This window comes from Plectropomus leopardus, chromosome 15, assembly GCF_008729295.1.
Source record: "Plectropomus leopardus isolate mb chromosome 15, YSFRI_Pleo_2.0, whole genome shotgun sequence".
In the NCBI taxonomy this organism is placed as follows: domain Eukaryota; kingdom Metazoa; phylum Chordata; class Actinopteri; order Perciformes; family Serranidae; genus Plectropomus; species Plectropomus leopardus.
Genome location: NC_056477.1, coordinates 19,176,232 through 19,203,537, shown reverse-complemented (window position 1 = coordinate 19,203,537; position 27,306 = coordinate 19,176,232). Strand labels below are relative to the sequence as shown.

General features: G+C 40.5%; 1 protein-coding gene across 5 annotated transcripts in view; it reads right to left on the bottom strand.

Moving 5' to 3' along the window:
- Positions 1 to 27,306, bottom strand: part of LOC121954421 (neurexin-1a) — a 283,197-nt gene that overhangs the window by 17,290 nt on the left and 238,601 nt on the right. For 4 of the 5 annotated variants that reach the window (XM_042501908.1, XM_042501911.1, XM_042501912.1 and 1 more), the window contains 2 exons: positions 26,882 to 27,201; positions 442 to 529 (listed from right to left, as the gene is read on the bottom strand). In XM_042501908.1, coding sequence (XP_042357842.1) covers positions 442 to 529; positions 26,882 to 27,201 — 408 coding nt within the window. The remainder of the gene's footprint in view (positions 1 to 441; positions 530 to 26,881; positions 27,202 to 27,306) is intronic. The other variant, XM_042501913.1, reaches the window with a different exon arrangement.

Here is a 27,306-nt window from a genome sequence, read left to right as displayed (position 1 = left end):
GATCCAGGTTTCAAAGGGTTAAGCAATTGTAGTTAAAAGGTTAGTCTAGACCTGCCAAGTCCAGATTGTCCACTGCAGCCCGAGGCTATCCACATAAATACATTTTGAAAAAAACATTGCCTTTTATAAGTTTCACTACATTTACATTTTCCGTTCCTGTACACTGAAATATTATAACCAGTAAAACCATCATCTGCGGCAGGATGGAAGCTTCCCAGACAGACCTAATAGATAGCCTCCGGCTTGCTGTATCATGCAGCCGGTGGTTGCCAGAAAAAGAGGAACTCTGCGTCTGAGAAGTTTCCAAGCTCTAACTAAAACTCCAATCTGCTCTTTTAAACACTGTGAGTTAGCCTAGAGTGTCTTGGTGGGGGTGGACTATGACACACAAAGACACACTGACACACCCAGAGAGAAGTAGAATAAAAAGAGATGACTAACCTAACCCACCTGAGCTCGGCTCACAGGGATCAATGTCCTCATCATCGCTCGGACACTCTGCTGATGCCACCAGCAAGTCGTCGGTGGTCTGAAAAAGAGAGAGGCACACAGTGGAGTGGTGAGGGCATGAAATACTCAGCTGCATCAATGGGGTAAGATGGCTCCCACTCAGAGCGACCAGTAGTGGAGTTTCCAGAGGGTTAGGTTAAGGAGAGCGGGGCAGATGAGATGTGAATCCAGACAGCTACACTGTTTGGCTGCTGGATTTATCTGTCAACACGGTCACACGCTGCCTGGCGCTGTAGCAGCTGCTGCACTGCTTTCCAGGCAACACTTTCCTTACAGAAATGAGATCTGATTATTGAGGAACAGCGGAGGCTAAAGTTCACAGCACAATTGTCAACTCGCGTGCTCAATTTGTGCTGCAGTGAGTGGCTTTGCATAGCCCTTCAAGGGATTGTTAAGAGCCATCACAAAACACCTCTGACATTTAGAGGACAACCAGCCATAAAAGTTTAAAAAAGATTGGAAAACAAAGGGCACAGCAGCCGAGGTTTAAATCAATATTTTTTTTTCTCATTTTTTTCCCCCCAAAGTATCTCTTTTACAAAATAAGCATCCAAAATAAACCAAAATCATGGCATATACAGAGATGCTTCATTATTCTGCTGCCACATCTACTCCAACAGCAAATCCATTTCAGACTGTTTTCAATGCACTTCTTCACCCGCCAGACACGATACATTTTACCCTCACAGAAAATGGGAAAGGGCAAACAAAAAGACCAGAAAAAAGTACACTGTAAAACATCATACTGCAATGTTCCTTTATAGTCTTGCTCCAGGCCATTTGATCAGCTCTGCGTTAAAGGTCATTTCATTTAAGCATGGCAGCCTCTTCAGGGCCGGGTTAGATTTTCGGTTATGGAGCTTTGCTAAGCAGAATAACCTGCTGCTATATATTTAGCCTTGTACCCTTACTTATCCTCTTTGTGCTAATATTTTTAAATCCTCAAATGCATGCTTGACAATATTTACTGCACTGGCATTTTTTCTACAGCTATGAAATTTTTAAAAATAAAAAAAGGAAAAAGGGGATGAGAAATGCATTAGGCCCCAAAAATGAAGATGGACTTGGGGTTTTATTCAATTTGTGCTATTATTTCACTGATGTTTGACTGTGCATCAAAATATATCTCCAAGTTGAATTAGTATTGACTCATCTTAAGGAAATTAAAGGTGATGTCATTTTGCTTAACATCCATTTGGCTGCATATAATGCGATTTTATTGTGACTGTAACATCATTTCGACATTCTGAACACGGACCAACATCATCTTTACATAATAGACCTGGAAATGATAGATCAAACCCATTAAGGGAGTTGTGGCGGAGGGCTGTTTTTGGTGCATCTGTGCCGGGTGAGGCCCGGGGAAGCCATCCAAATGTATATTTAATTTGCTGTGCATGAGGCTGATATACAGCGTCGGCCATCCAGATGGCAAAACCGCCGGATCCTGGAGTGCCACATCCATCACTTCAGCCTTGTGATTTGTTTTTCCTGGCGGGAGATCTTGACACTCTGCACTCACTGGCAGAGGTACGGGAATCAAGGAATCAATACTCCCTCACTCTTCTTCCCACCTTACCACTCTCATTCTCTCCCTCTCTCCCTACCTCGCACATCCTCTCTCTCTCTCTCTCTCTCTCTCTCTCCTTTCAACTCTGTCCTTCAGATTTATTTGCAAGCGCAGAGAGGAAGCAATGTGATGTGGGTGTAGTAGATGTAGGTTAACTCCCTATAGAATAACCTGAGTGGAGGTGTATGCCCGTTCATATTTATATGTTTCCGTCTCCTCATTCAGGTCAGAAAGCTACAGCAGGAGGCCTTCGACTCCGTCTCCACTGTGAAATACAATTATGAATATGGATATTTGTTTATCTATTTAAACTAATTTATAATGGATGGTGCAGATATCAAATTTCAGACCTTTTTGAAACAGATGCACAAATTAAAGCTTTGATTCATCTATGTCTCTTTTGCTTGCAAAAACTAGAGAAAATTAATTATGAAAGGTCTGACCTTTAAAAATCTGACACACTGTAATAACTGTAAGGAGCTGAATAAATGTGTCATAGCAGCTTGATTGGGATTTTCATATAAGTGACAGGGAACCATGATTTATACTTTAATAACAATGCCATAAAATAATGTCATTTCACCCTCCAAGGACAAAGGCTGTGTGTAACTGGAGCTCAACTGTGCCTGCGAGCCACCTCAAAGTCCAATCCTTCTGTGATCTTATCAAAATATCAACCCTCTATGCTACACTTTTAAATGAATCGTGTGTGTAGTGGGGAGTAAGCCTCTGAATCAACGCTAAAATGAATTCACGTGTTACTGGGCGTCCGTGTGCCAGCCAGGATTAGCGTGTAGGTCAACATTTTGATGTGGTCATGACCTGGTTGAAATCCAATAACATTACCAATTCATGGTGTCCTCCTCCAACGCTTGGCTTCTTTCTCACCCGTGACAATTCAATGTGGGCTATGTGCCGGGCTTACCATGCAATTTAGCCACCGTGATGAAAACTGACAGGTAGCTTGGCTGCGATGTCTGAAAAGGACACTGAAATTGTATTTTTTTTTCCATATAGGAGAAAAAAAGTGTGGGATGTGCATGTGATGGTTTTTACATTTGTGTGATTTAGAGTTAAAAATAAAAAAAATCCTGGTTTTAATGGCATCTTTTTATGAAGTTTTCCTGAAATACTGTATGTTTTTGGGAGGGTTCATTAGCTCAGCAGAGTCAGATTTACTGATGCGAAGAGCATCATGCCTACAGGAAAGATGCTCCAATAGATAAGCGTATAAACAAGATGTACCTGTAGTTCATTTTATGAAGGTACTTCTAAAATGCTAAAAGCAAGGGCTCTGGGCTTGCAAAGCATCATTAATCTAGCGGTAAAGTGCTGAAGCCATGGTGAACCTAAAGCACAGCTCATTTATCTGCCTCTGCTCAGAGCGGCGAAGAGCCCACTCCTATGAGATGTACAGAGAAAACCTGGGGAGACAGTTGGGAGTATGAAACACACAATAGCAGAAAAAGAGATACTGTGGAGAGAAACCAGCTTTTAGAGTTCATACAAAATGTATGAAAATGTTCATGGTTTCCAAGTACAGTGTCATTTCAAATACTTTTGGTGTCAGGGGAGTTTTATGTACAGAGCTGGGAACAGAAAAATAAATCCTCGTGGACCTTATAGCGAAGTAAAGCTATCGACTGACCTTGGCTCGTGCACTGATTGAACCATCAAAGGGGATGTGGACCAGGAAATTCCAACCTGACTCAGCCGAAGGCGCCCTGGTGCTTTCTTTAGCACTGTCATGCTGGCTTTCGATTGCGGACGATTGATAATGGTCCTCCTTAATGAGGTGTCCAGGTCTGCATGCGTGCTCGCTAAAGCTTAGTCAGCAGTGTCATTCTGCTGGACACCAGGTTATCTACAACCCCACAAACACTTATCTGTCCCCTGCTAATGCTCAACTGCACAGTGTCCAATACCACTCGCTAATAACTACTGTAAGGAGTGGGAGGCTTTACTATAATGCACTACATTTGTACACTTCTCCCCTGGAAGCATGTTTTCCCCTCTTAATCCTGGCGGGGAGACGAGGGGAGGGCTGCTCTTCAGAGAGGATGCTGTGTGCTGCTAACCTGGTGCTCCAGAGCAAGAGACACCTTCTCTGTGATAACCTGTCGGCATGTCTCTATGGAGAGCCGTGGGTTTTCACGTTGTTTTCTCTCTGGTCTAATTTGATGAATGCTCTCTGGCACACAACATGTCTCTTTGGAGACGAGCTGAAAGTCAGGAGGACACTGAAGGCATCTGAAGGGTTTATCCGAAGCATGCCTCTGCTGTCCCGTTAATGTATTCCACTGAGGATGCTCGCTGTTTTCTTTTGCCTTCCTGCTTTTTTGTTGTTGCTTTTTTTTCTCCCTAGTAAGCCCTGTTTTTGTCCAATATAAGCTCTTGCTTTGCAAAGCTCTTTCTCTTGTTATATTGCTCATCTGTGACAATAATAAAATTGATATTTTTTTTACTCGATGTCCGTAATCTGTTGCTCATTAAGACCTGGTGTAAATCCCGATACTTTCTCAGACTGCCAACAATGCTGTGTTATTATCAGCCAGTAAATTCTGGGTTGACTGAAAAATCAAAAGAGAAAATGGCTTAGCTACACACAAAAAGCATTCCTGTCGGCTACTGCACACAGACCTGCAGCTTTTGCCTTGTAACTTCTAAACTTTGCCCCAAAACTTACTTACAAACTCTCTACATGGTGATGTTATAAAATTCAAAGAAGGACAAAAGCTCACTTCAATAAACACAGTTTTATTCATGTGGAGTGTTATTATATTGTCTATAATAACTATATTTTTTTGCTAATGAAACCTTTTGGTGAATAGACTTGCACTTGTACAGTGTCTGTCTTGTCTTTGGACCACTCAAAGCGCTTTACCACTATTAGTCACATTCACTTATTCACACACACATAAGATATACTGGTGGTCAGGTCTACCATATAAGGTGCCACTTACTACTCAGTAAAACATTCACACGCAGTTCAATAGATAGGGATCAAACTGGTGATCTTCCAAATAGTGGACGACACCCTGTACTTCCTGAGCCACAGCCCTTTGAACAAACGGGGCAGCTTTTAGTGTCTTAATCACTGTATGAAAATGGGATTCTAGGATGTGAAGGAGACACGAGCATAATGTGGAATCTGCATTTCACCTTACGAACTGTTCTTGTGTAGCTGAGATATCAAGGAAGATAATTAGCCACTAATTATTACTATATTTGATAGTACCAAGGGTATTGCTCCACTAATTACAATCTGTTGGAAGCATTTTGTATTTTTCTAAAAGAAATACAATATTGCATCTTTAACTTTTTTCTTCCAAAATGTAACCAGGACAAGCAAAAAAATCACTAACTGCTGCAATGTTTTTTTATACTGTTCATGGTACTGTCCTCGTGTTCATATCCATTCTCTTTTGGCAATCCCACATACATCATACCAAGGCTACACTCAGCACTCCATTTTGAGCCAATGCTATAGCTAAAAGTGTTATTTATATCTTGTCTGTAATTGGCAGCAGCCCTTGAAGCCAAAGCTCCAAATGCCCCTAAAGGCAGAGGAATCAGTATTCTTTCCATGTTCCTGCTTGAACCGTGTGCCATTATTTCTCATGCTGGCACTGATTTACAACGATAGTGGCCTGCTAGTGTCCAGATCTGACCAGAGTTGTAGTCTGCACAGACTAATTGGGAGGAGTTTGTTGTCCTAAGCTTCACTTTTGCAGCAACACATCATTAGTGTGCCAGAGAGGAGAGAGAGAGAGAGAGAGAGAGAGAGAGAGAGAGAGAGAGAGAGAGAGAGAGAGGGAAAGAGAATAAGGAAGGAAGGGGAGAGGGAGAGGGAGAGAGACAGAGGGGGGGGGAGACAGAGACAGAGAGAGAGGCGATGGGTCGGCAGATAGAAACGGCTCATGGTTAGACACGGGATGAATTTACCCATGGCAGCTATCACTAACACTGCAGCAGGAGCTCTTATCAGAACGCCTGATGACATCCAAGTATCTAACTTAGCACCCTGGAACTAGGTCGATGTTGATGAATAATTTAGTCCCAGATGCTCAATAGATTCCAACTGAATAATGAAGGCGTGTGGGCCTCTAAGACTGTGAGTTCAGCTCAGTGTATTGCCTGGCCTTCGCCCACACTCTTCCTACTGCTGGTCTGCCAAGCTGTCAACATCATGGACTCACACAGACACAGACTTCAGCAAGGCTGAAAGACAAAGGAATGACATTATCGCCATCACAGCTCAACCGCACACATACAGTGTAACATACAGTGATGGATTTCTATATCTAACGTGCTTAACGTGTTCAAACCTCAAAATATTTAAGGCATCTTGATTCTTGGGGCTTTTCAACAATTAAAGAAACGCTCTGATGTGAGGCTTCATGGTGGCACGACAGATTGCCACTGCGGCTCAGCAGAGTGAGTGCTGAACAATAGGAAACAACCAGCTGGGTAAAAAATGGAGATATTTTCTCTGCTGTGTCCTCGCTGAAGAGGATTTACATCAGATTCTGCAATTCTCAGCAAATGGATCAACAAAGCTTCAGAACAGGCACTGCCAAAAAACATCAGTCAATAAACAAACTAAAAATATACGCAAAAGAGCAACAAACAACACCAGGTGCTTCATTATTTTTCGCAGGAGATGAGGAGTCTGAAATATTGTCAACTGTAAAATGACTGTTTCACTAACCAAGGCATGTTACTACAATCTGACTAGCTGCACTATGTGCTCTTTTAAAAAAACATAGTTCTGTCACAATAATTGCCTGGATCCAGACTCCAGACCTTGGAATCCGCCCACTCTGAAGAGATCAAGTTGACTGATTTGTCAACGATGTCAGCGACCAATGAGCGCCACAGGGGGACTAACAACGACACACAGAGGGCACTTATGACATTGTCAAGGTGTGTACTTTGCTCCACTTTCCGGCAAAACCACAAGGCTATGTTTGCATGGCAACCATATACATCCATGAAGGCACCATATATGTGTGGACTTCCTTACCCTAATTCCTTACCCTAGTTCTATATTAAAAACATGAGTCATCTGGACTCACACACTTTGACTGAAAGTTAATATGCTGTGCCTTTATCGCAAATAGAGAAGAAAAATGCAAAAAAATATAACTGAAAAGATAAAATTTGTGAAAATAACAAGCATGGTTAAGATAAACAGGTTTAAAAGTCATCTAGAAATTGCTTGTTATTGTAAAGTCTGTTTCAAAGCACTGAAACTACATGCCGTCGTCATATTTTTATGATAAACAAAACCAATCTCTCAAAAACAACCTTGACTTTTATGGCTTTAGCAGCTTCAATCTAAGTAAAATGAAAAAAAAAAGGGGTCACAAAAATATCTTTATTGTTCAAAGCTGTCAGTAATTGCCTGACGCATATGAGCAGGCCACTGAGTGCAATCAGTAGGCAGTGTGATTTCTCACAGCACCTGAGAACTCATGCTAAAAAAGATGCTGGCATTTCTCAAAGGCAATTAACTCTTCTTCTTCTTTCTGTTTAGGCTGCTTGTGTATATGCCATAATGTAAAACTGGCCTTGGTGGACAGCTGTTTTCACTTGCTAAGTTATGAGACACCATCCCTTTTGGGAGAAAGGCTTTGCTTTATTTAAAACGAAGCAGCTGTTGCTGCAACTGGACCTCAGGCAGAGTATCAGTGTGTCATTAAAAAAAGAATGGTCGGAGGCTCTCCATCGCGTCCCCTGGTACCCACATGTTCCTGTCTTGCTATACATCTTCCTGGAGGGTTAAGTCACCGCACACCAGACAGTCTAACAAGGTGCTGGGAGGCAGCGTTACACACCTGGTACACCCACAGTGCACAGTGTGGAGACATCTTTTCACAAAGGAAACACACACATGGCCAAGCTGACTGGTAATGACATTTAATTTTTGTTGTTCAACAGTCTGGTGGATTCAATCTGCGCTTTGTTAACGTGCATGTTTGCAAAAGAGCATTGGGTTCCATTATTACTGAGGTGTGCAAAGGTTGGTAATATAACAGTGTGTTGATGGATTTCTTATTGTGAAAGTAAAACAGAATACAGTAAAACCAGCAGACTTTGTTCCTAACATGAAGAGAAAAAAAAAAAAAACAATACAGCTTGGGAATGAGTGAGCAGTGACAGGTCAATTGCTAGTTTGGTCCCAGAAAAGCTACAGCTGCATAAAATGAAAGGCTGCAATTGAAAGAGCGATACAAAGGCACAGGTCGGGGCTAATGTGGGAGTGTAGAGTTACACTGTACAAGAAGATATGGATATGAGGTAAATACAGAGCTGCTTCAAAATGTACACATGCCTGTGCCCTCATTAAACGCACTCCCTCTCGGGGACCTGAGAACACTGCTTTATGAGGACTCCTTTTAATGTGGCTGCTTCAAGGCACTGCTGCGCTGCTTTGTAGATGTTTCTCAAGTCCCCCTCAGGACCCCGTTCAACTTATTTTCCAGGAACAGTCATTCCTGTGGCCTTAATGCAAATTTCACCACTTTAGCACGGTTTGTGATATGGCTCAGACACCAGGGTAACCAGGAAAAGTTGTCGGGCTGCGTGGGAGGGAACACAGTCCATTTCCCAGTCAGCGCCTGCCTGCGTCACACTATCACCCATCAGTCACTGACTCAGAGTGAACCATGTGTGACTGCTGCCTAATTTGTCCCTGCGTACAACTCGAGACATTCTGTGCGACAAATGACAAACAGTTGATATTTTGATTTCTAATTACACTCTGTGCTCATTATTTATTACTGGGGACGTATCAATAATGTGCACACAATATGGACAAGTGCCTGTAGTCACCTCGCAGTGCAGAGACAGTGCACATTGTGCGGCTGCCATGTAGGATACAGCTTCAAGCAGATTACACCGGAGAAGGCTGGATTCCTTCTGTTAGCTACATGCTCTAAATGATAAAATCTTAATATGAAATTCATAACACTATCTACTTCCATCTACCTCCTACGCCCCCACCCCCCACCCCCCCCCCACCCTCATTTCTTCTCTGTTCTGCCTTTGCATAAACACTGCTCCACAGAAGTATATTATAGTATATATTACATGGTCGACTTTGTCCCACCCCCTTATCCCTGCATTCACACTTCTCAGATAAATGAAATCTGTCTGCATTGAAGCATTTTCCCCTCTGGATGCCCTGATATTTTCGTTATCTGAAATCGAATCTGGAGCTCTGTGCGTGTCTGTAGCTTGCCTTGGTAGTAATCTGGCCTGAGAGCAGAGAGCTGCCCTGGAGGAATATCATACACTAAGGATAAGCTGGGGAGTAAGGGAGGAATAACAATTACCCGAGAATGGCTTGTAATCACGGCGCTTTCTATCTAAATGCTAACATACAAACACTTGTCATTTTGGGGAAATTGTTCGGTTCAATCCAAAGCGTCTGTGTAATTCTTCTTCTTTTTTTTTTTTTTTTGCTCCTTTCCCTCAAAATCTTAAAATAGATGACAAATCTAAGCATGTGTCTGCGTGTGTTTTTTGAGAAAGAGAGAGCGGTAGAGGAGGAGATATGCAGCGTGGCCACAAATCACTGTCTTCCTGACTTTACCTGCGTCTTGACATGCAGTCCCAGTCCCTCATCAGGTGACAGGAACAAATTTGTCATCCTAATATAGATGCCATCACTGCTGAGATGAATATACACAGGACTAATTCCCAGGTGTAACTTTTGCAAAAACATGACATGAGGAAAGAGGAAGAGAAGCTTTGCCCTACAACCGCAGACCGGGTCGCCTGTGGCTCCCACAGAGCGTCATCATAATCAGATTCCTGTCCTGCAGGTCTGGATGTGTCATTCACAAAGGGACCGACTGCTGTAAACTAATGAGCAATGCTTTCGTTCAGCAGAGATGGAACAAAAGCACAGTGTTACAAATGTAGGGTTAAAATCATGAAAAAAAAACTTTAAAATGGAAAGCCTAAATCAGCAGCATTTATGGAGTCTCTAAAGCAAAATTGATTTTTCATCACTAATCCATCCTTGTGGCAGTGCTGTGATGTTGTTCAATTTTTGACTGGACCTGTTTTTATTTATTTATTCATAGATACTGTTTTTTTCAGTTTTTTTCCTTTGACTTGTTATTCAGCTTGAACTTGCATAAAAGATGCTTTGTTTTTTAAAAAAAAAATCTTATGTAGCTTTAAAGGAATAAATCTACAACTTCGGATAATACGCATGTTTAAGATTGAAAGGATTTCTTCATCCCCCAGATGGCTGTTTGTATATCAGTTATTCAACCCATGTTATACCGAATTTGTGAAGAAAACTCACTCATGCCTGTGGTGAACAAAGAATCCAAAAAGAGTGAGAAGAAACGTGGTGTTCAGGGAGAGCAGGGAGACCAACAGCTCCCGTGTTCAGCGAGGTAAAATGCCTGTTTTGTCAACTGAGTCTGGCTTTGAAGAGAGCAAAGATATGTTTCACTTTCCGTTCAGTTCCCGGTGGGAAAGGGTTGTCTTCTTAGGAAGTAGTAAACATACAACTGGATAAATGAGACTTAGATCATACTGCACGAGCTGTGTGGGAGTTTGTAAACTATTGTTTTAGTATAGTTTTGCTGTTAAGCGCAGCTGCCTAGGACTTCAATTCATCAAGAATATTTACTGTTTTTGGATTCTTCTTTTACCGGCATATACAAGTGGTGATTTGGGGCGTAAAGTATTCCTATAAAACTGAGCATGTTTTGTTGTCATGGCATGTAAACACTGACAGTTATTACACGTATCGCATTTTTTGCTTTCCTGCCACGAGTACGAGGAGAACACTGATGCCACTTTCACGTCTTTATGCTAAATATGAAACAAGGGCCCGCCTTCACATTAACTTAGCTTAGCACAGAGACTGGAAAAAAAGAGAACACAGCTAGCCTGGCTCTGCTGGACGGAAACTAAATCCACCTATACCAGAAATTCTGCAGCTCACAAATGAACTATTCAACAGTTTAAATTCGTAGTTTAAATCCATACAAAAGCCTAAGTGTAAACACAGTTGCTCTTTAGAGTGTCTACTGGGTAAATGGCAACCTCAGAATTCCAAAACATGCCCTTTTTGTGGTTTTGTACAGAATAAACAAACAAGTACACGTGTTAACAAGTGAGCTTTACATGTCTGTTACCCTTGAACAGAGCCCGCCTGGCTGTTTCCAGTCTTTGTGCGAGGCTAAGCTTACTGGCTGTAGCTTCTGTTCAGTCATAAGAACTGAACATCTAACTCCTGGCAAGAAAGAAAATGTTTCTCAAAAAGACCAACTATTCATTAAATAAATTTAGATTCATGTAAGCACTTGTTGGCGTGATTGAGTTACATTCCTTTCCCAAGGCTGTTTCTCCATTACTCTCTTTCTCTTGTCCACCTGCCTAACAAACTAAGAGGCTTCATTTGCTGGCATGTGGATGCTTTTATTTCATTTCTGTACCTCCTGGAATTTGTTTTACCTTAATTAAATCTATCCGGTAATGATGTTACTTTATATTATCCTCCCTCCCATCCCTGAATTCACCTTTATAGTACTGATCTGGTGTTCAACATCAGATCAAGATAGCTGCTCCCTGAACACGACCAGCCATCGTGACATCTGTACGGTACGATCCTAATCTAAGGCTCTTAGTAGCCGTAGACTCAATTACTATGCTGGCATGAAACTTAAGTTACAGAAAATTTGATAGATAAACAGATTTACACCCCACAAATCCAGATCTTCAAGTTTACTTTGCAACCAATTACATTTTCTTTTCCACAACTGAAGGAATAAAGTACAGGTTTTATCTGACAAAACAATGATATCATTTCTGGACAAGAACTAAAATGTATCATTTCTGGACAAGAACTAAAATGTTAAATGTGACAGGCATTGCATGTATTATAAAAAAAAAATAAAAAAAGCTTTTAGACCCATAAGCCAGTTTGTGCCTGAGACTTTCTACCCGCTTTTGAGAAAATCACTTTTAAAAATTGAGAGTGCTCGGCACAGCTCAATGAGCAGTTGGCACGGAGCTCAGGTTCATGAATGTGATGTATAAACCAGCTGATCACAGAATCTTGCAGGTGGGAGCAATGCACTGCAGGACAAATTGTATCTTATGTTCAACAGTTGGCCCCGTACTACTTTGTGTTTCTACAAATCATAACAGCAAATGTCCTGAGAGACAACAATATGGTCTATAAAACATGCTGTAAAGCTGTCAGTGTCAGTATCTGCTCCACGCACAATCCAACACTTTATAAAACAACAGAGACAGCATTCACAGTGCGTAGGTTTCATTTTTGTCATCCAAACAGACTTAGTGGGACAATCTGCAGTCCTCTGTAATGCTGCCAGTAATGTGAAACCTGTAACAACAAAGATGCTTCTTTGTTGCCTATCTTAATAATGGCAGTGTGGATGATGTACTTGGCTGGAACAATTTTAGAAAACCTTTAAAACAAACAGAAAATAAAGCACCAAAGGGAGACAAGACGTCCTGGGGCCTCAGCTAGCTAACGTTCAGATCATGTACCTGCTGCAGACAAGCATTTATCAAACACTCATCAAGCATTCATCAAATCATGTGAACGCACGTCAGCACACGCTGACATGTATGTGTCTACTCCTGCCAAGGTGGACTGGATCAGTGCGTCACATGGACTCTACGTGTACAGCACAATGTTGAAGGGCAGCCTGCATAATGGCCCCTGGTGAGGCTGAGATGATGGATAGGGTCTGTCGCTGGGAGTGAACGCCGCGGGCCTGGGGCCACTGCGGGTCTACGGCGTTACCTCCTTTGCCATCTGTCAGCACTGGGTGGGCACAAACCCATGACCGAGGCCTCGGGCAGCTCACACCAGGACCACCTTGAACAACGCACCTCACTTTCAGGGCAAGGTGGGGAGGTCAGAAAGACACACAAGAGCTGCACAAGTGAGCTGTCCATCTACATATGCTGCAATTCAACTGGTTTCTGCTCTCATCTGATGATTGTTACACATACAACCATTGAATTATCCACTCATTTTCTTCTTGCTTTCTTAAGCTTGGATATGTGGTGACACCAGGGCTTTTCATAAGGGAATATATGACAATGAATATAATAAAATGGAAAAAATTAATGGTGCACCTGTTAGTGAAGGGAGCCATTTGATAGCTATCGCTCTTTTTTTTTTCTCAAGCTTGCAGGATCTCAGAAGCATGATGGTCAGTCTCATACATCTGCATTGCAGGGGAAATCTTATCCCGAGGATGTTTTCTTTCCGTGAATAATTGAAGGCACTACAACCTCACAGGGCACCGACACTCAAGTTAAACACTGCAGTATGTCTCGAAGTCCATAAGACAGTTAGATTTACTATCCTGAATGACATAAGACTCACTGAACACAACTGAATCCTTCTCCCTGTTAATGTGAAACTACAAATCCAATAGTATGTTTTCACAGTACAATAACTGCCTGAGAAAATATCACAGTTAACGGTATTACACAATTATCCTTATGACTTACTATAACCCTAAAAGGTCCAGGGGGCAGGATTTAGGAGGATATATTGGCAATGGAATGAAAAATAATCATTAAGTATGTTTTCTTCAGTATTTTATCACATAAAAGTCATTTTCATAACTTTAGAATGAGCTGTTTATATCTACCTGAGGACTGAGTCCTCATCTATGCAGATCGCCAAGTTGCACTACAATGTGTCTGCAGTAGCCTAAGTAGACAAACCAGACTCTTGCTCTGAATAAGGACATTTATGATTTTACATTGGCCACCATAGTTTGCAGTCCCTTTGGATGAGAATGACATAAAAACACTGATTTTTTTAAATATGAAACCGCTTTAAGTGTTTTTATCTGTGAAATCACCTGTTCAATTTGTTTTGGGAAGGAAGAGACCTCTGCAGGTAAAGCAGCTTTTGGTAAAATCTTCTTAACAATGATCACTGAAGGAAAAAAACCAGGATAAATTTCAGCTGGTTGAAATCTGCAATCCTAACCTCTCTTTGCCACTAAATACCCCTTAATATGTACACACTGCTCCTTCAAAGGGATGCAGATATTTTTGTTAAACAAAATAAGAATGTGTAAAAAGTCTCACTTTGAAAATAAAATAAATGAGTTTCTCTGTCTAAATACATTTTTGTCAAATACAGTATATTAAGCAAATGATATGGTATGTAAGCATCAGTTTTTGTACTACTGTATGTCAGAGAAGTAGTATACAGTATACCACAGCAACCCTATGTTAAACATTGTGTGTTTCCTTGGCAACCTCTAAGTTTGTTGTGCATGTTTTTTAATTGGTGAGTTCACAGAGGTGGAAGTTGGAAAAAAAAAGGATGCCTGGTTTTCATCCAACAATAACATCTGCATCTAGATGAATTGAGGAAAGCAGCTCCACATAGTTTGAATGTTAAGAGCAATTTCTTTTCATACAAAAAGGAGACCAGAGAGAAAAAGCATGTAAAATCATCTCTGCAGATCAGTAATTTCCTATTTAGGCTCCACTCAGTGCAGGAATTACACATTACAATTATTAGTTAAAAAACCCGGCTCTGATTAAATCTGATTTGATCATGTTATCATGTGGAACAAGGAAAATTAGGGTAGGGGCTGGCTGATTTTCAAGGTAATCGTGAAAGAAGTGCTAGCTTTGATGAATGGTCAGTAATTCTTCAGAGGAGAATGTATTCAATTCAAAACATTTAACTACTTTATGTTTTTTTTTTTTTAATAAATTGGACTTTAAAAGCAAAAGATCAGAATGTTAGCAACTCAATCTATTTCATCACCTACACTTATTGAAGTTAATCCAAGCAAAAATATCTATCTTATCAAATATGTTCCCACCACAAAAGGAGGATATCAATATAAAGAGAAGAAAAAGACATTATGAAAATGTTTGATATAGGATGTACCTACCACTATTTCAAAAAAATCATTTGACTTATTTCATGATAGATTCATTTTAATAGAGTCCATGAGGGCCATTTCCACATCTGCTGGAGATGGGCAGCATTTCATTTAACCGTCATCTGAGTTCACTGGTGGCCAAATTACATACCATTTACCCTCAACAGCCTGGTATCTTTCCTCTGACTCTATGACTTTCCAATAAAAACAAAAAGCAATAAAAGCCACCTTGAAAAAACCCATCCGTCATGAAATTCAGCGTTGAGTGCAGTGTGTTTATGAGCGGTGATCACATGGCTGACACCAGCACAAACACAGATGGGTACAAATCCCAATGCCATGAAATGAACAAACAAAGAAAACCTATGCTTTTCATTCTGCAATAAAATGAACAGGAACATTCATTTTAACTGCCACCTATTCAGAATACTGTTCTCGCTTTGTCGTTAAACGCTCGCATTTTTTCCATTAGTTAACGAGAAAAGTGACTTTCGACTAAACGAGTGTATGCCTGTCAATCAAAAACAACATGCTGTACTATTTTGAGCAGTCTGTGTTTAATATATTGGCGAAATTAAATGTAAGTAAACTGATGACTTTCTCACTGTTAGAGAGGACAGACGTGAGATACCAGAATGGCTAATCTTGTATGACAGGCAACTGGAAGAGCAGGAAGTTTAAAAGGCTGACTACGACTAACTCAACAAGGTGTAGTCATTAGGCATTTTGGGGCCAAACAGTTTTGGGGACTCCCTGAGAGGAACTGCCCATCGGGGAGCTCCTCTCGAGAACGAAATATCTTCAAGGGTTTTCTTTCCCGTTTGTATTGCTCATAGGAACACACACAACAAGTGTGTGTTCCTATGAGTGTGTGTTTCTGTGTGTGTGTTTTCTTATTTCCACTGTTGCATATGCTCAGTAAAACTTAGACATCACTATTTGTCCATTTGTCTTTGTTTTCTTCCTTTTGTTTTCATTACAAGCTGTTGTTTGTGTTTTGTGTTGTATGCACAGCTAACACATTTTAACAAATGGCTCCTGCCTTGCTGCATTGGCTGTGTTTGACCAATGCAAACTCACCTCACTCATGGTTGCTCTTGTGCAGAGGGAGAAACTACTCTGAAATTGGAGCTAAAAAAAGTCCCTTAAACAAGGTTCTAAAAACTACAACTGTTCGGGGGATTTTTAGGACAAGGTTATCCAAACTATGAACAGGTTACTCTAGTCTGTGACCTGTTGTCACAGGTTCTGCTTTTGTTTCAGAGGCAAGTTCCTGTACTTAAATCTAGACACTGTTCAAGAGGTGAAACTAAACTCAGGTTACAGGTATTCTGGGGGAAGAACTTGTTATGCATTTGTCCACAAAGACAGTTCCTTACTAGCTTAATTACATTCTCCAGTGACATTTGGGTAGTGTTGGCACTCTCCAAATTGTGTTTCATTTCCAGCAGTGAGCTATTTTTCCAGGAAGTAGTGAGGCAGCCTGGCCAATCGTTCATGCACTATATACTATTTTATTTTTCAGAAAGTGCCACCTGTGTGCCCTCCTTTTCAGTAGGGAATGGAGCAGCCACTTTTTGATGGTATGGAGCAGAGTGGGAGCTGAATTGGCAGCTGTCGGTGCATCCTGCAGGGCAGAGACCTGTCCCAAGGGACGCACCTGACTGTGAAGAACTGGTCTATGGGGAGAGAGCTGTGATGCTTTTCCTCTGTTCTGTCGACCTCCTACAGCAGGTGGGACCCCTCAATTAACTTCACCATACTGACATTTAAAAGTCATCACATGTAAATGTAAAACAAATTATGCATTAGTGTTAATTTTTCCATTGCTGTCTGTCTCAGAACTGAACTGCAATCGCCTACCACACAGAGCATAAAAATGGCGACGTTGTCCCGGTATTGCCTTTCTTGCTGACATATATTTTGGAACTTTCTTTGTAAATCACAATGAAAAAAACAAGGGATAACCTAGACCATGAATATAGGGCTTCTTACAACTTCACAATATGGCAAGCTCAAGGTTATGGGTTGTTAATATTCTACGGAGAAAAAGAGCCACAAAAAAACTGTGGCACAAGTGAAAAGTGACCTGATTTGAAATTACTTTCACAGAGTGGTGCCAATCAGTCTGATCATGCTCTACATAGTAAAAACTGGCTTTTCATAGGTGTCGACTCTGCATGTATGATTTCAAGTTCATTAACAACAGGTAGAACTAGAAAATAAAGCTGCGGGATTGTTCTTTTATCGGATGACAGTTTTAGATATTTGTTTCGATGGTGACTTGATCTTATTCCAATTTATTTGGAAAGCGCAGTGTTGAAATGTAACAGTAGATGTTGAACTAAATGAAGGCGGAATCATCCTTAAGCTCATATCCAAGTATCATATCATGTGGCACAATTAAAGAACCTGCACTGCATGTGTGCAGTTGCCTGAGGAGTGCTTAATACCCAAGATAAGTCTCAGGTCTGAGTATTGATGCATGCAGGATTAGTATTAAATCTAGGCTGTGCAGACTTATTGCAGCCTTAGCTTGTAAAACAATAATCCCTACCAGTATCAAGACAATCACAACATTGCCTAAAGGTGGAACCAGACACAATAAAGAGACATGGTGCATGGATGATTATTAAAGAAGAGATGCAGACTGAGCAGTTACTGGATACTAAGTTGCAGAAGATTTTTCACCACAAGATTACCGTGACACTAAGTTTATTATAGTGAGTTTGTAAGAGCCAGCTAGGGAGGCTGCCCAAACACTGCACTGAGGGTGTAGCAGTGCAGCATGTCAAATCTTCGATTATCCCAGTGAATTATAGAGAGGCCAGGTTTCTGCCCCCCGTCTCAGGGACCAAGACAAACAGAGCCACTACAAGGCAGTTCAGCCGGAACTGAACCGTGTGCTGTGAGTGCAAATGAAATGGCCGACACAATGTGTTTTGAATGTTCCTCACTTCCCCTGAACGACCATTACACCCACCTCACCTAGGGTTAATTCAGAAATGGTGAGGCCAATTGGCTATTTGGTGGCAGTGATGTGACACAGTGGCCATTCATTCTCTGCAGGGACGGGCTATAATCTGCATTTCTTGAATTTCCACAAGCAACAAGCAATAAAACAAAAATTGCGCTATGAAAGAAACATGCCAAGCATGAAGTGTCAGATGAGGTCAAAGATTACTGTTGTGTTTAAGAGGTACCACATTGGCCATATATGAGACAATGCTTCCTATACCCCTGAAAAATTGACAGTTGTCTTATTTTCCATAAGAGCAGATATCCTAATGACTTTCATGATTCTTTGACTTTTTCGTTAGCACCACCAGCAGGTCAAAGTTTTAACTTCTTCGGGGAAATTGCTTGACCTCTAATGTGTCAGTTGGCACAGACGTTTTTACTGACAGTCATTGTTGACAGACATTGTAGCCTGACTTTGGCTGACATTCTTGGTATTACGAGAAACATCTTGACTAATTGATGGACTGTTATGAAATATCCTATAGATATTCAAGGTTCCTTGAGTATACATTTTATTAATGTTGCACAAACCATTAGAAATATAATTCTATCGAGTACTTTGGGTTTTGACTAAATACCTGCAAACCTATGACATTTTCATTAGTCTGAGCGACAGTTTGTGTTAAGCACTAAGTAGCAAATATTGAATTGATGATGAATCTTGTGAATATTACCTCCTAAGCATCAGTAAGTAAGCACTGTAAATGTTGGCATGCTAGCATGCTGATCTTAGCACTTATGTCATCGAATTGCTGTGTCTATCTCAGAGCAGCGTGATTTAATTTAGATGATTTAAATTTAGTTTTTTAAAACCATTCTGAGAGGTTACATAAAAAGTACACTATTGTATTGCAAAGATATTGAGAAGAGAAAAAAAGCACTGAAAAAAAAAAGAATGAAAAATCGTAACAGTGGCTTGAAAAATGACTTGGACACCCCGGCTCTATTGGGTCTGCCACATTCAGCGCTAAATTTAGTCATGTCATTGAGTAGTTACTAATTATACTATAAAACAGAAAAAAATCGTTTTAAGCATGACTATTATCAAAAAAAGGAAAAACGGCTGTTTGATGCTAAATGCCATATTTTGTGTTTTGCATATTAATACATTACTACAATTCTGTGACATTCCTGTATCTACAGCATACTATAATCATACAGCATTCATCTCCTTAAGTTTTCTTTCCTTGTGTCTCTCCTTGATGCTCGAGCTAATAACTTCAGCTGATGTTCCTGCAGACAGGACTTTTGGTGGATGGCAGCCTCACACTATGACGGCTCGTGAGATTTATACACTGTATGTGCGCTGGCCAGGGTTGATAATACAGAGCATGCAGGTGAGGATCTATCACTGTCAAGAGCTCTCAATGGCTCAACAAGATAGCAAGCTTTCAGCTTTTTTTTTTGGTGGAAGGGTACAGTAACAGCTACATAGCACGCTATCTCTTACCCTTGAGTGGTTTTGATTAAGCATCATCTGGTGTTAAATGCCCTCTTGCTTTAGCTTGACATTTTCTTTCATTTTGTCCGCAGCTCTTCAGAAAGCTGCAACATACTTTATGTTGCTGAATTGGCTCTGGCTTCCATGTGTTTAGTTATTTAAGGTGAGAACAGATAACTTTTTCTCCACTTGTGTTTTCAAGTAGTCTAACTGTTGGCTCAAGACAACCGGAGCACTTTCCATACGCCTTAGTAACAACTACCAACAACATAGAACAAAAGCATTTTTACTCATTAATTTAGTCTATAATGAAGACATGAAAGTAAATAGAAATGCTTCTAGGCTGCCAGCCTGACTAGATCGCCAGACAGTTTTAATTTTCCTGGGAGATCGCACCCGGTGGCAGATAGAATTACACAGTGAAAGTGATGTTTACAGGGAGGCAATCTAAACGCAGATGGTGCCATTATTCTATTAGCCATTACATTGGGCAATCAACATTTACTTCATAATGACACATTAAAGCTAAAACTTGTCTATCACCAGTTTAATGTAGGTATTACAATGATTGCACATTTGCAGTCAAATGTTACCTAATATGAAAAAGTAAAGTACAATGCCTGCAAAAAAAGGATAGCGCTATCAAACACATCGAACTAAAATGAGTGGCGAAGGTCAATGGAGACAGTATATATATATAAATAAAATGCAGTTGTAATTGTGCTTTGGTAATTACAAAGAACAGCTACAATTTAGTGCAGTAATCAAAGTCCTTCCAATGAAGCCTGTTACACTGAATTGAAAAATTGAAAGATTAACACAAGCTAGGTCACTGTTATGCTGATAGTGTCTGGTCATTGGCAGCGAGTGTGGCCATTAGACATGTGTAAGTTGGCAGTTTTCTTTTACAGTACTGTATATCTCAAATTTGTATCCGGTTAACACAAAGAAAGTTTACTTGGGGGAAGCACTCATTTTCCCGAACAATAAATAAATGAAGCAGAGGTAGCAATAGCCCAAAACACATCAGTAGGCCAGAGAAGAGAGTTGCACTTCTTGGTGAATGTGTATAGTAGCTGGCCCATTGTTTGTGTATACATACACAAGTGCATTGTGGTTTAATTGGATGTCGCCGGGCACCGCTACAGGGAGCAGACACTTCATTATGACACGACAGTCAGGCCCATACAGTAAGCTACCTCCCCCACACAGGGCAGGAAGCACACAGCAGAAAAAAAGCCACAGTAGAGAATATTCGGCATGAAAAAAGACATCCAAAGTATAGGTAACAAAAAGGTAACATCAAGGCTAGGTCTCACTCTTATTCGCTATCTCTGTATATGAGTGGGCTGCAAGTCCTGGATTTGAATCAATCCAATTATCCCTTAAGCAAAGGGGAATTCTAATCACTTTTAAAATAACACTTCTGACTCATCAGCTTTTTTCCCATGGTGCATTTCTTTCCTGATTAGACCAGTGTGCACAAAGATGATAATATTCTTTATTAATAAAGCCTGAGTGGACACCCAGTGGTTTGAGAAGAATGACATTAATGTAATGTTACCCATAAGCCAAAGCCCACAGTATTCAATAACAATAGAACCCCAGTCGGGCAGTTAGAGAACTTTTTGATGGGGCACCTGAGAGGCCAGAGTCCCCACAGACCCCTCGAAATCATTATACTAATGATGATTAGCACTGACTTTACCCTGTAGGAGATACGTGGGCTGGTGCAGGAAGACATACTCTAAATCTACAGAGTCAGTGTCACTGTCTGAGAGATTTAATTGTGCTGGCGTTTTGACCATGTGTGCATAGCGAGACATTACTGTTGGCGGCAAACTTGTTTAACTTACTGAAGGCATGTATCAAGAGTAATCAGCTTTCAGAGGCTAGCGGTTATGTATATTTGTAAGAAAAACTGATGACTAATATTATTGTGTAAAGCTCTGTCTCATTCATTATTCTTCAAAATTACAATCCCTGTGGACACCAGTTTACTGACGATCTCTGGTGGACACAGTGGAGAAAAAATTATTCTTATATTCTTATATTATTATTATAAGTTTGTTTCCTCTGTTCAGTTATGTCTTGGTTTCTGTCACATGTATGTCAAACATATTATTTATGTGTATGTGCATTTTTATATCAAACTCCCTATTTACTCTGTTTATAAGACCTTTAAATTTTTATAACTCAGCCTTGCACTTAGGCGTGATGTATAAACGTATTTAATCGCATTTTTCGATGGGCAACTAGCTAACCTCGCCTTTTATATAAAACTACACTTGAACAAGGGTTGGGTACTGTTCATATTTAAACTGGTATATGTAATTTAGTTTCAGCACCCAGTGGTACATTTTTCTTGTACTGCACTTTCTTTGTAATAACAAAAATGCAGTTATTGAACATGCTGCACGAGTGACGTAACAGACTAAAGAGCTGAAGAGCTATTATGTTCCTCTGCCATTTTCTTATCACACATGGAGCTAATTTTTGTCTTTATCTGCTTGTGTATGTGTGTACATGTATGCTTTTCAAGCAGTGATACTGTTCTATAACATAAATAATATAGAAACGAAAACAGGCCAGACACTCAAACTATCCTGGCAGATGGGTGCTGCAGCAATAGTTCTGGCTTGCTGGGACGCCGACTGAGCAGCCCCATAGTTCTGTGGCTGGCTTCCCGGCTCCGGGGCACTTGTGCCTCCTGTCTGAAGTTGAAAGTGGCAGCTCTGCAGAACTTTTTTGCCAGTCCCACAGCTCTGTGGCTGGCTTCCAGGCTTTGGGCTGCTTTGCAGCACTTTCGCATCGTTTCCGCCTTTTTTACCAAGATGCACTCTAAGGTACTAACATTTAGCAACAATGGATTTAACTTGAATCGGTAATCTGTAGCACTAAAATCATTTGATCAGTAGTTTTAATACTACAGACTTTGGTACCCAACCCTGCATTGAACATATCATGGTTACGTTGTGTAAGTGTCAGCCAGCAAAAACATTTTCAAAATAGCTCTAATCTAGCAACGCAATATGGATAGAGGCCTACAATCCTTTCCAGATCCATATAAACTCTCATAATTATTCCAAATCCATATAAGCTGTCTTGTTTTTCTGATTACCTGATTATAGTAGGTCCAGTATTCGCTGTCCTCTAGCTCAGTTTTGGTCTCCACCAATCCCTGCAGGAAATGTCTGGCTCATTAACTGCTAAATGCTCCACATGTTTACTAGCACGTCACAGTTGCCGATTTGCAAGTAGCACTGTGGGTTCATCACTGTGAGCAAAACCTTTCTTACTTCATTGAAGTCATGTAATCCACTGTGATGAAAATATGATTACAGATGCTTAGAGTACTGATACTGAAAGCAATAGGCACTTACAAGTAAATTCAATTAGATATATGTGTGTTTAGTTATTACCAAAGTGCCTTGACCATTAACTCTCCTTGCTAGACAGCCCTATAAAGGCTCAAAGATCTATTTTTCTCAGTATTTCTGATCCAGTAGTGCTCTTTGACAGCCTTATCTACATTTTCCGGAGCACCACTTTTACCAAGCCTCAATAGTTGGAAGCTGATACTGCTGCCGCCAGTGTTAGCCATTCCATCTCCACTGGGGCCAGCCATACTAAAAATGTACATGTCCCAGTAATTTAAGGCTCTCAGGATGTAAAAGCATTCACTGAATTGCATTCGCCATCACAGTGGAGATGGAACAGCTGGACAATGATTAAAATGCTGACTATTTGAGGGAAAGGACAGTGAATGCACCATCTCTTTTTACAGAGGCCAGACACGATGTCTTTCTAAGTGTAGTGTCCTGAGACAGTAATGTCCTACCATGGGAGCTCTCCATGGGAAGGTCGTCACGTTGAATCACACTGAATGCATTGACATCTCCCAATGCACACGTTTCTGCATGCCTCATTCATCTCTCCGCCTCCATCGCAGAGCCACTCTTTAATCCAATGACCTTTCTTTCTGTATGAATGCATTAGATAACACCTAAACCAACAGTTAGCCTTGACTACTCTCCTCTCTCCAAGCCTTTATATTCCACTTGAAAGGTGAGGTTGCAACGCCATATAACTTAACTGTAAAACATCTCTAAATTAGTTTTGCAAAAATATATAAATAAACAAATCATCACAGTAAAACCACTAACCTGCCTGAAGCTTTGCTGATACACCACACGGTTTTAAAACAATAGGCACAAGTAGAGTCCGTAAAAAAACTTTAGCATTGATTGGTACATTGAAAATCCTTTTTCGACCAAAATAAGCACATAAATGCAGGTTTATTTTAATGTGGGAAAACTGCTGAAAATAGATAGGGGATAAACTCTTTTTCTATTGACAGAAAACCAGAGCTGTGTACAAGGCTCTGCAGATAATGCCTTTCTGTTACTGATTAGTCACGTGCACAAAAGTTGAGAGCAGCAGGTATGAACGAGTAAACCATTATCTGTATCAGTCTGAAATTGGAATCAGTGCTGTTTGACCCAGAAGTGGGTGGGGCCATAACCAGTGGTTGTCATTCAAACCTGAAAATGATACAGTTGATCAGAAGTTGCTATATTAATTATTTATTAGAAAACTATTTACTAAACAGTCTAATTGAGCTTCAGGTCATGTTTGATCACAAGAGATTAATTGATTCATATGAGGATTTTACCTTCAAGTACAGATATTGACACATTTTACTCGGATGATGCTCGTACTTGTAAAAAGAACAATATTCTTACGGTCTGAGTATTTGGCTGAACCCCAGAAAGCACTATATAGGCCAGTGAAAATGTTACTTCTTTTTAAAAATTTGTTCATTATTTAGTCTCTCTCACAAACTCTGTGCCAAATGATTTGGAATAAAGTTCAGGCGCTGCTTGGACAGAGATGGACGGACTTTGTGGGGGCGTGCCATTACATTCAATCACTGCCGGTTAGAGCCAATCAGAGCTGGAGCCAATAAATTACCTGTGACTACTGTAAAGTCATTTATCCCAAGAATGAATGCTGATTGTAACCTTTCCCACTCCAGACAAAAGCCAGATGCTAGTGGGTGTTTGTGGGTTTTTTGACGAGAGGAAAGGGGGCTTTAAGACTACTGCAAACATCAAAACCAATAGCTGTACACACGATTGCAACGTGGTAAACTGTTATTGATTTTATTATTCATGCTCAATCTGGTTAGCATAAGAGTATAATGTCAGATATCCAAACATCAGATCATATATAAAGCAGAAAATATGTTGCGCGTATATTAATAAATATCTCTGTAATACACTGCATTTTTAAATTGTCACGGTCATTTGTATCACTTTATTTCTCCCCACATGAAAAGGCCTGCAAAAGGCAAGCATCCATCTTATCAAGCCTGTTCCTTTCTGCCAATCTCTTGGTTCCTTGGTGGCAATTTATAACACCACATGTAGCTTGGATATAATTATAGTCTATTGTGTGATATTTCGACTGCATTACATGCTCCTGCAATGGTTCAGGAACCATGCTGAGTCTGAGAGAAAACCATTTCACTGGATCAATATTTATGATTGTATTATTTGTCAGCAACTGCAGACCCTTACAAAAACTGTGAGGATGGTCAGAGAGAGAGAGTGAGGGGACGGCCAATAATGTGAGGTCTTTACTGCAGCTTAGCTGAAAACTAGGTGCGAATTATCTGTGGGAGTTTGTCATTTTTATTATACGAGCCGGAGGTTCAACAGTCTCCTTAATTGAAAGAAAAACTTGACATTTTGTTTTGCTTTGAATAAAGTCGAGCTTTTTAAAAAGCTCCATACAAAAGTTCAAGCCTGACCTCACAGAGACATCAACATTCAAGGCTTTTTTATGCTCTCATTTTATTCAGAGGCAACAATGTGAAAATAAATATTTAAATGGGTTTAACGAACAACTTGCATCTGAACAATGAAGCTAATCAAGCAGCATTGCATCGCACATTGCAAAATCCTTGAATTGGCCTGAGACGTGTGAGCGTGATCTGTTGTCTCAGTAAAACTGTAATGGCAGAGAAAGTTTTAAAATCTGTCAAAAAGGAATTAAAATCAAATAAATTTGATTGTGTGTATATTTTTGAATGTGAAGTCAAACCCACCCCCTCCTGGAGATGCTATAATCTTCCTTTACCCAATCCGATTAATTCAAAACGAGTTAAATCCAAAATGATTTTTAACTATATTTGTAAAAGCTGATTAAGCTCTGATTAAAGGGTCATTTTAGTATATGATTACGCTTGATTTAAGCTACTGTGTATCCTTTTCCTGCAACTGACTGGCCAAATATTCAAAATCTCGACACACATTTTAACTTTGTATTTGCTCTCTCTGCATGTATAACTGTCAGTATTTGTATGGTTTCAATCACATATCACCAGCTTCCAATCAGGGCTTTAAACAAACACTCTACAGTTTTGAATGCAGAGCAGCTTTGCCTCCATAACAATTAAAGCACATGTTTCTTGATTATCAATGAGGTCACTTTTTGATTTGTTTGTACACGCTGGGAATTCCCTGTGAGCAATGATGCTCCTTTTTTTCGTTTTGTACCAACAATACATGAAGTAATATCCTACATTCCGACTATTCTCTTTGTTGTGATAACAAAACACGGAAACTATCTTGCTTTGTGACCTAAATGAGTCAATCTCATCTTCTGTTTAGTGCTCAGGTATTCCTAGATTGTAATGAAGTTCTCTCAGCATGTTTGTTGCTAATTCCTGATGTAATAATGCAGGTAAATAAAGAAACCTCTTAAATTCACATTGACATTTTGAGAACCTCCTGGACAAAGCAGTTATACTGAGACTGAAAATTTGATTCTCATGGATAAAGACATTTTTAAAGTGGTTTTGTGTCTTCTGTTCTTGGCGAGGACTGCAGGAGGACGGTCTGATCACCATTTCATTTGATAGGACGAACGTTTTGTGTTGCATTGTTTAGTCACACATTGTGACATTTGAGAAGTAATATGCTCCTGCAGATGCTGCAGCGCTCACGCAAGACAGATAAAGATGATGGAGGACCCCTGTGATGGTTATCACTCTGGCTATCACACACGCACACACACAAACACACAACACAGTGCTACATCTGATTGCGTGGGGAGAAACACTTAAAAGTGTGCCTGTGGTGCTTCTCCCAACGGTGGAACAATGCACTTATTTTCCTTCAGTTTTTAGGTCAGAGGATTCAAGGAGAAGAAAGGCATGACACATTTAAATAAGGCAAATGTTCCACTATATAAAAGCATAATGATGGCATGTATTATATTAATCCATGATGTGCTTAACGTCAAGCTGTGCATTGTGGGCATTTCAAAATGGATCAAGTTGTGACAACAATGACATGAGTGAGAGTCACTTAAAAGAGCATCATTTAAAGATGATCTTACCTGCTGAGGCTCTCGTGGTGTCGTCTGTTTGACTCGCCGGCTGGACGCCGTGGTGGTGGTGATCTCCATGATAGACGTCGACGTCTCCGAGCGATTGGCTGTGGTGCTTGACTGCGGTGTGATAGAGGAAGGCGATTCCCCCACAAGCCGCACGCTGCCCTGGATCTTAATGTTGGGATCCCCCTCGGCGGCCATGTTGAACACCTTCAAGCCATTATAGTAGAGGCCCGAAAGCTGGCCCTGAAAGGATCGACTCCGGTCTCGCTCCCAGCCCCCAATCTGTATAGTGGTTTGGCTGTTGAAGATTGTGAGCTGCCGCCCTGTGGGAAAACAATGTTACATATATACAAGAATGTTGAACTGTGGACTCAGCCACTTTAACTGAACAGGAAAAAAATAAGACAGAAAGACAGATTATTTGCCCA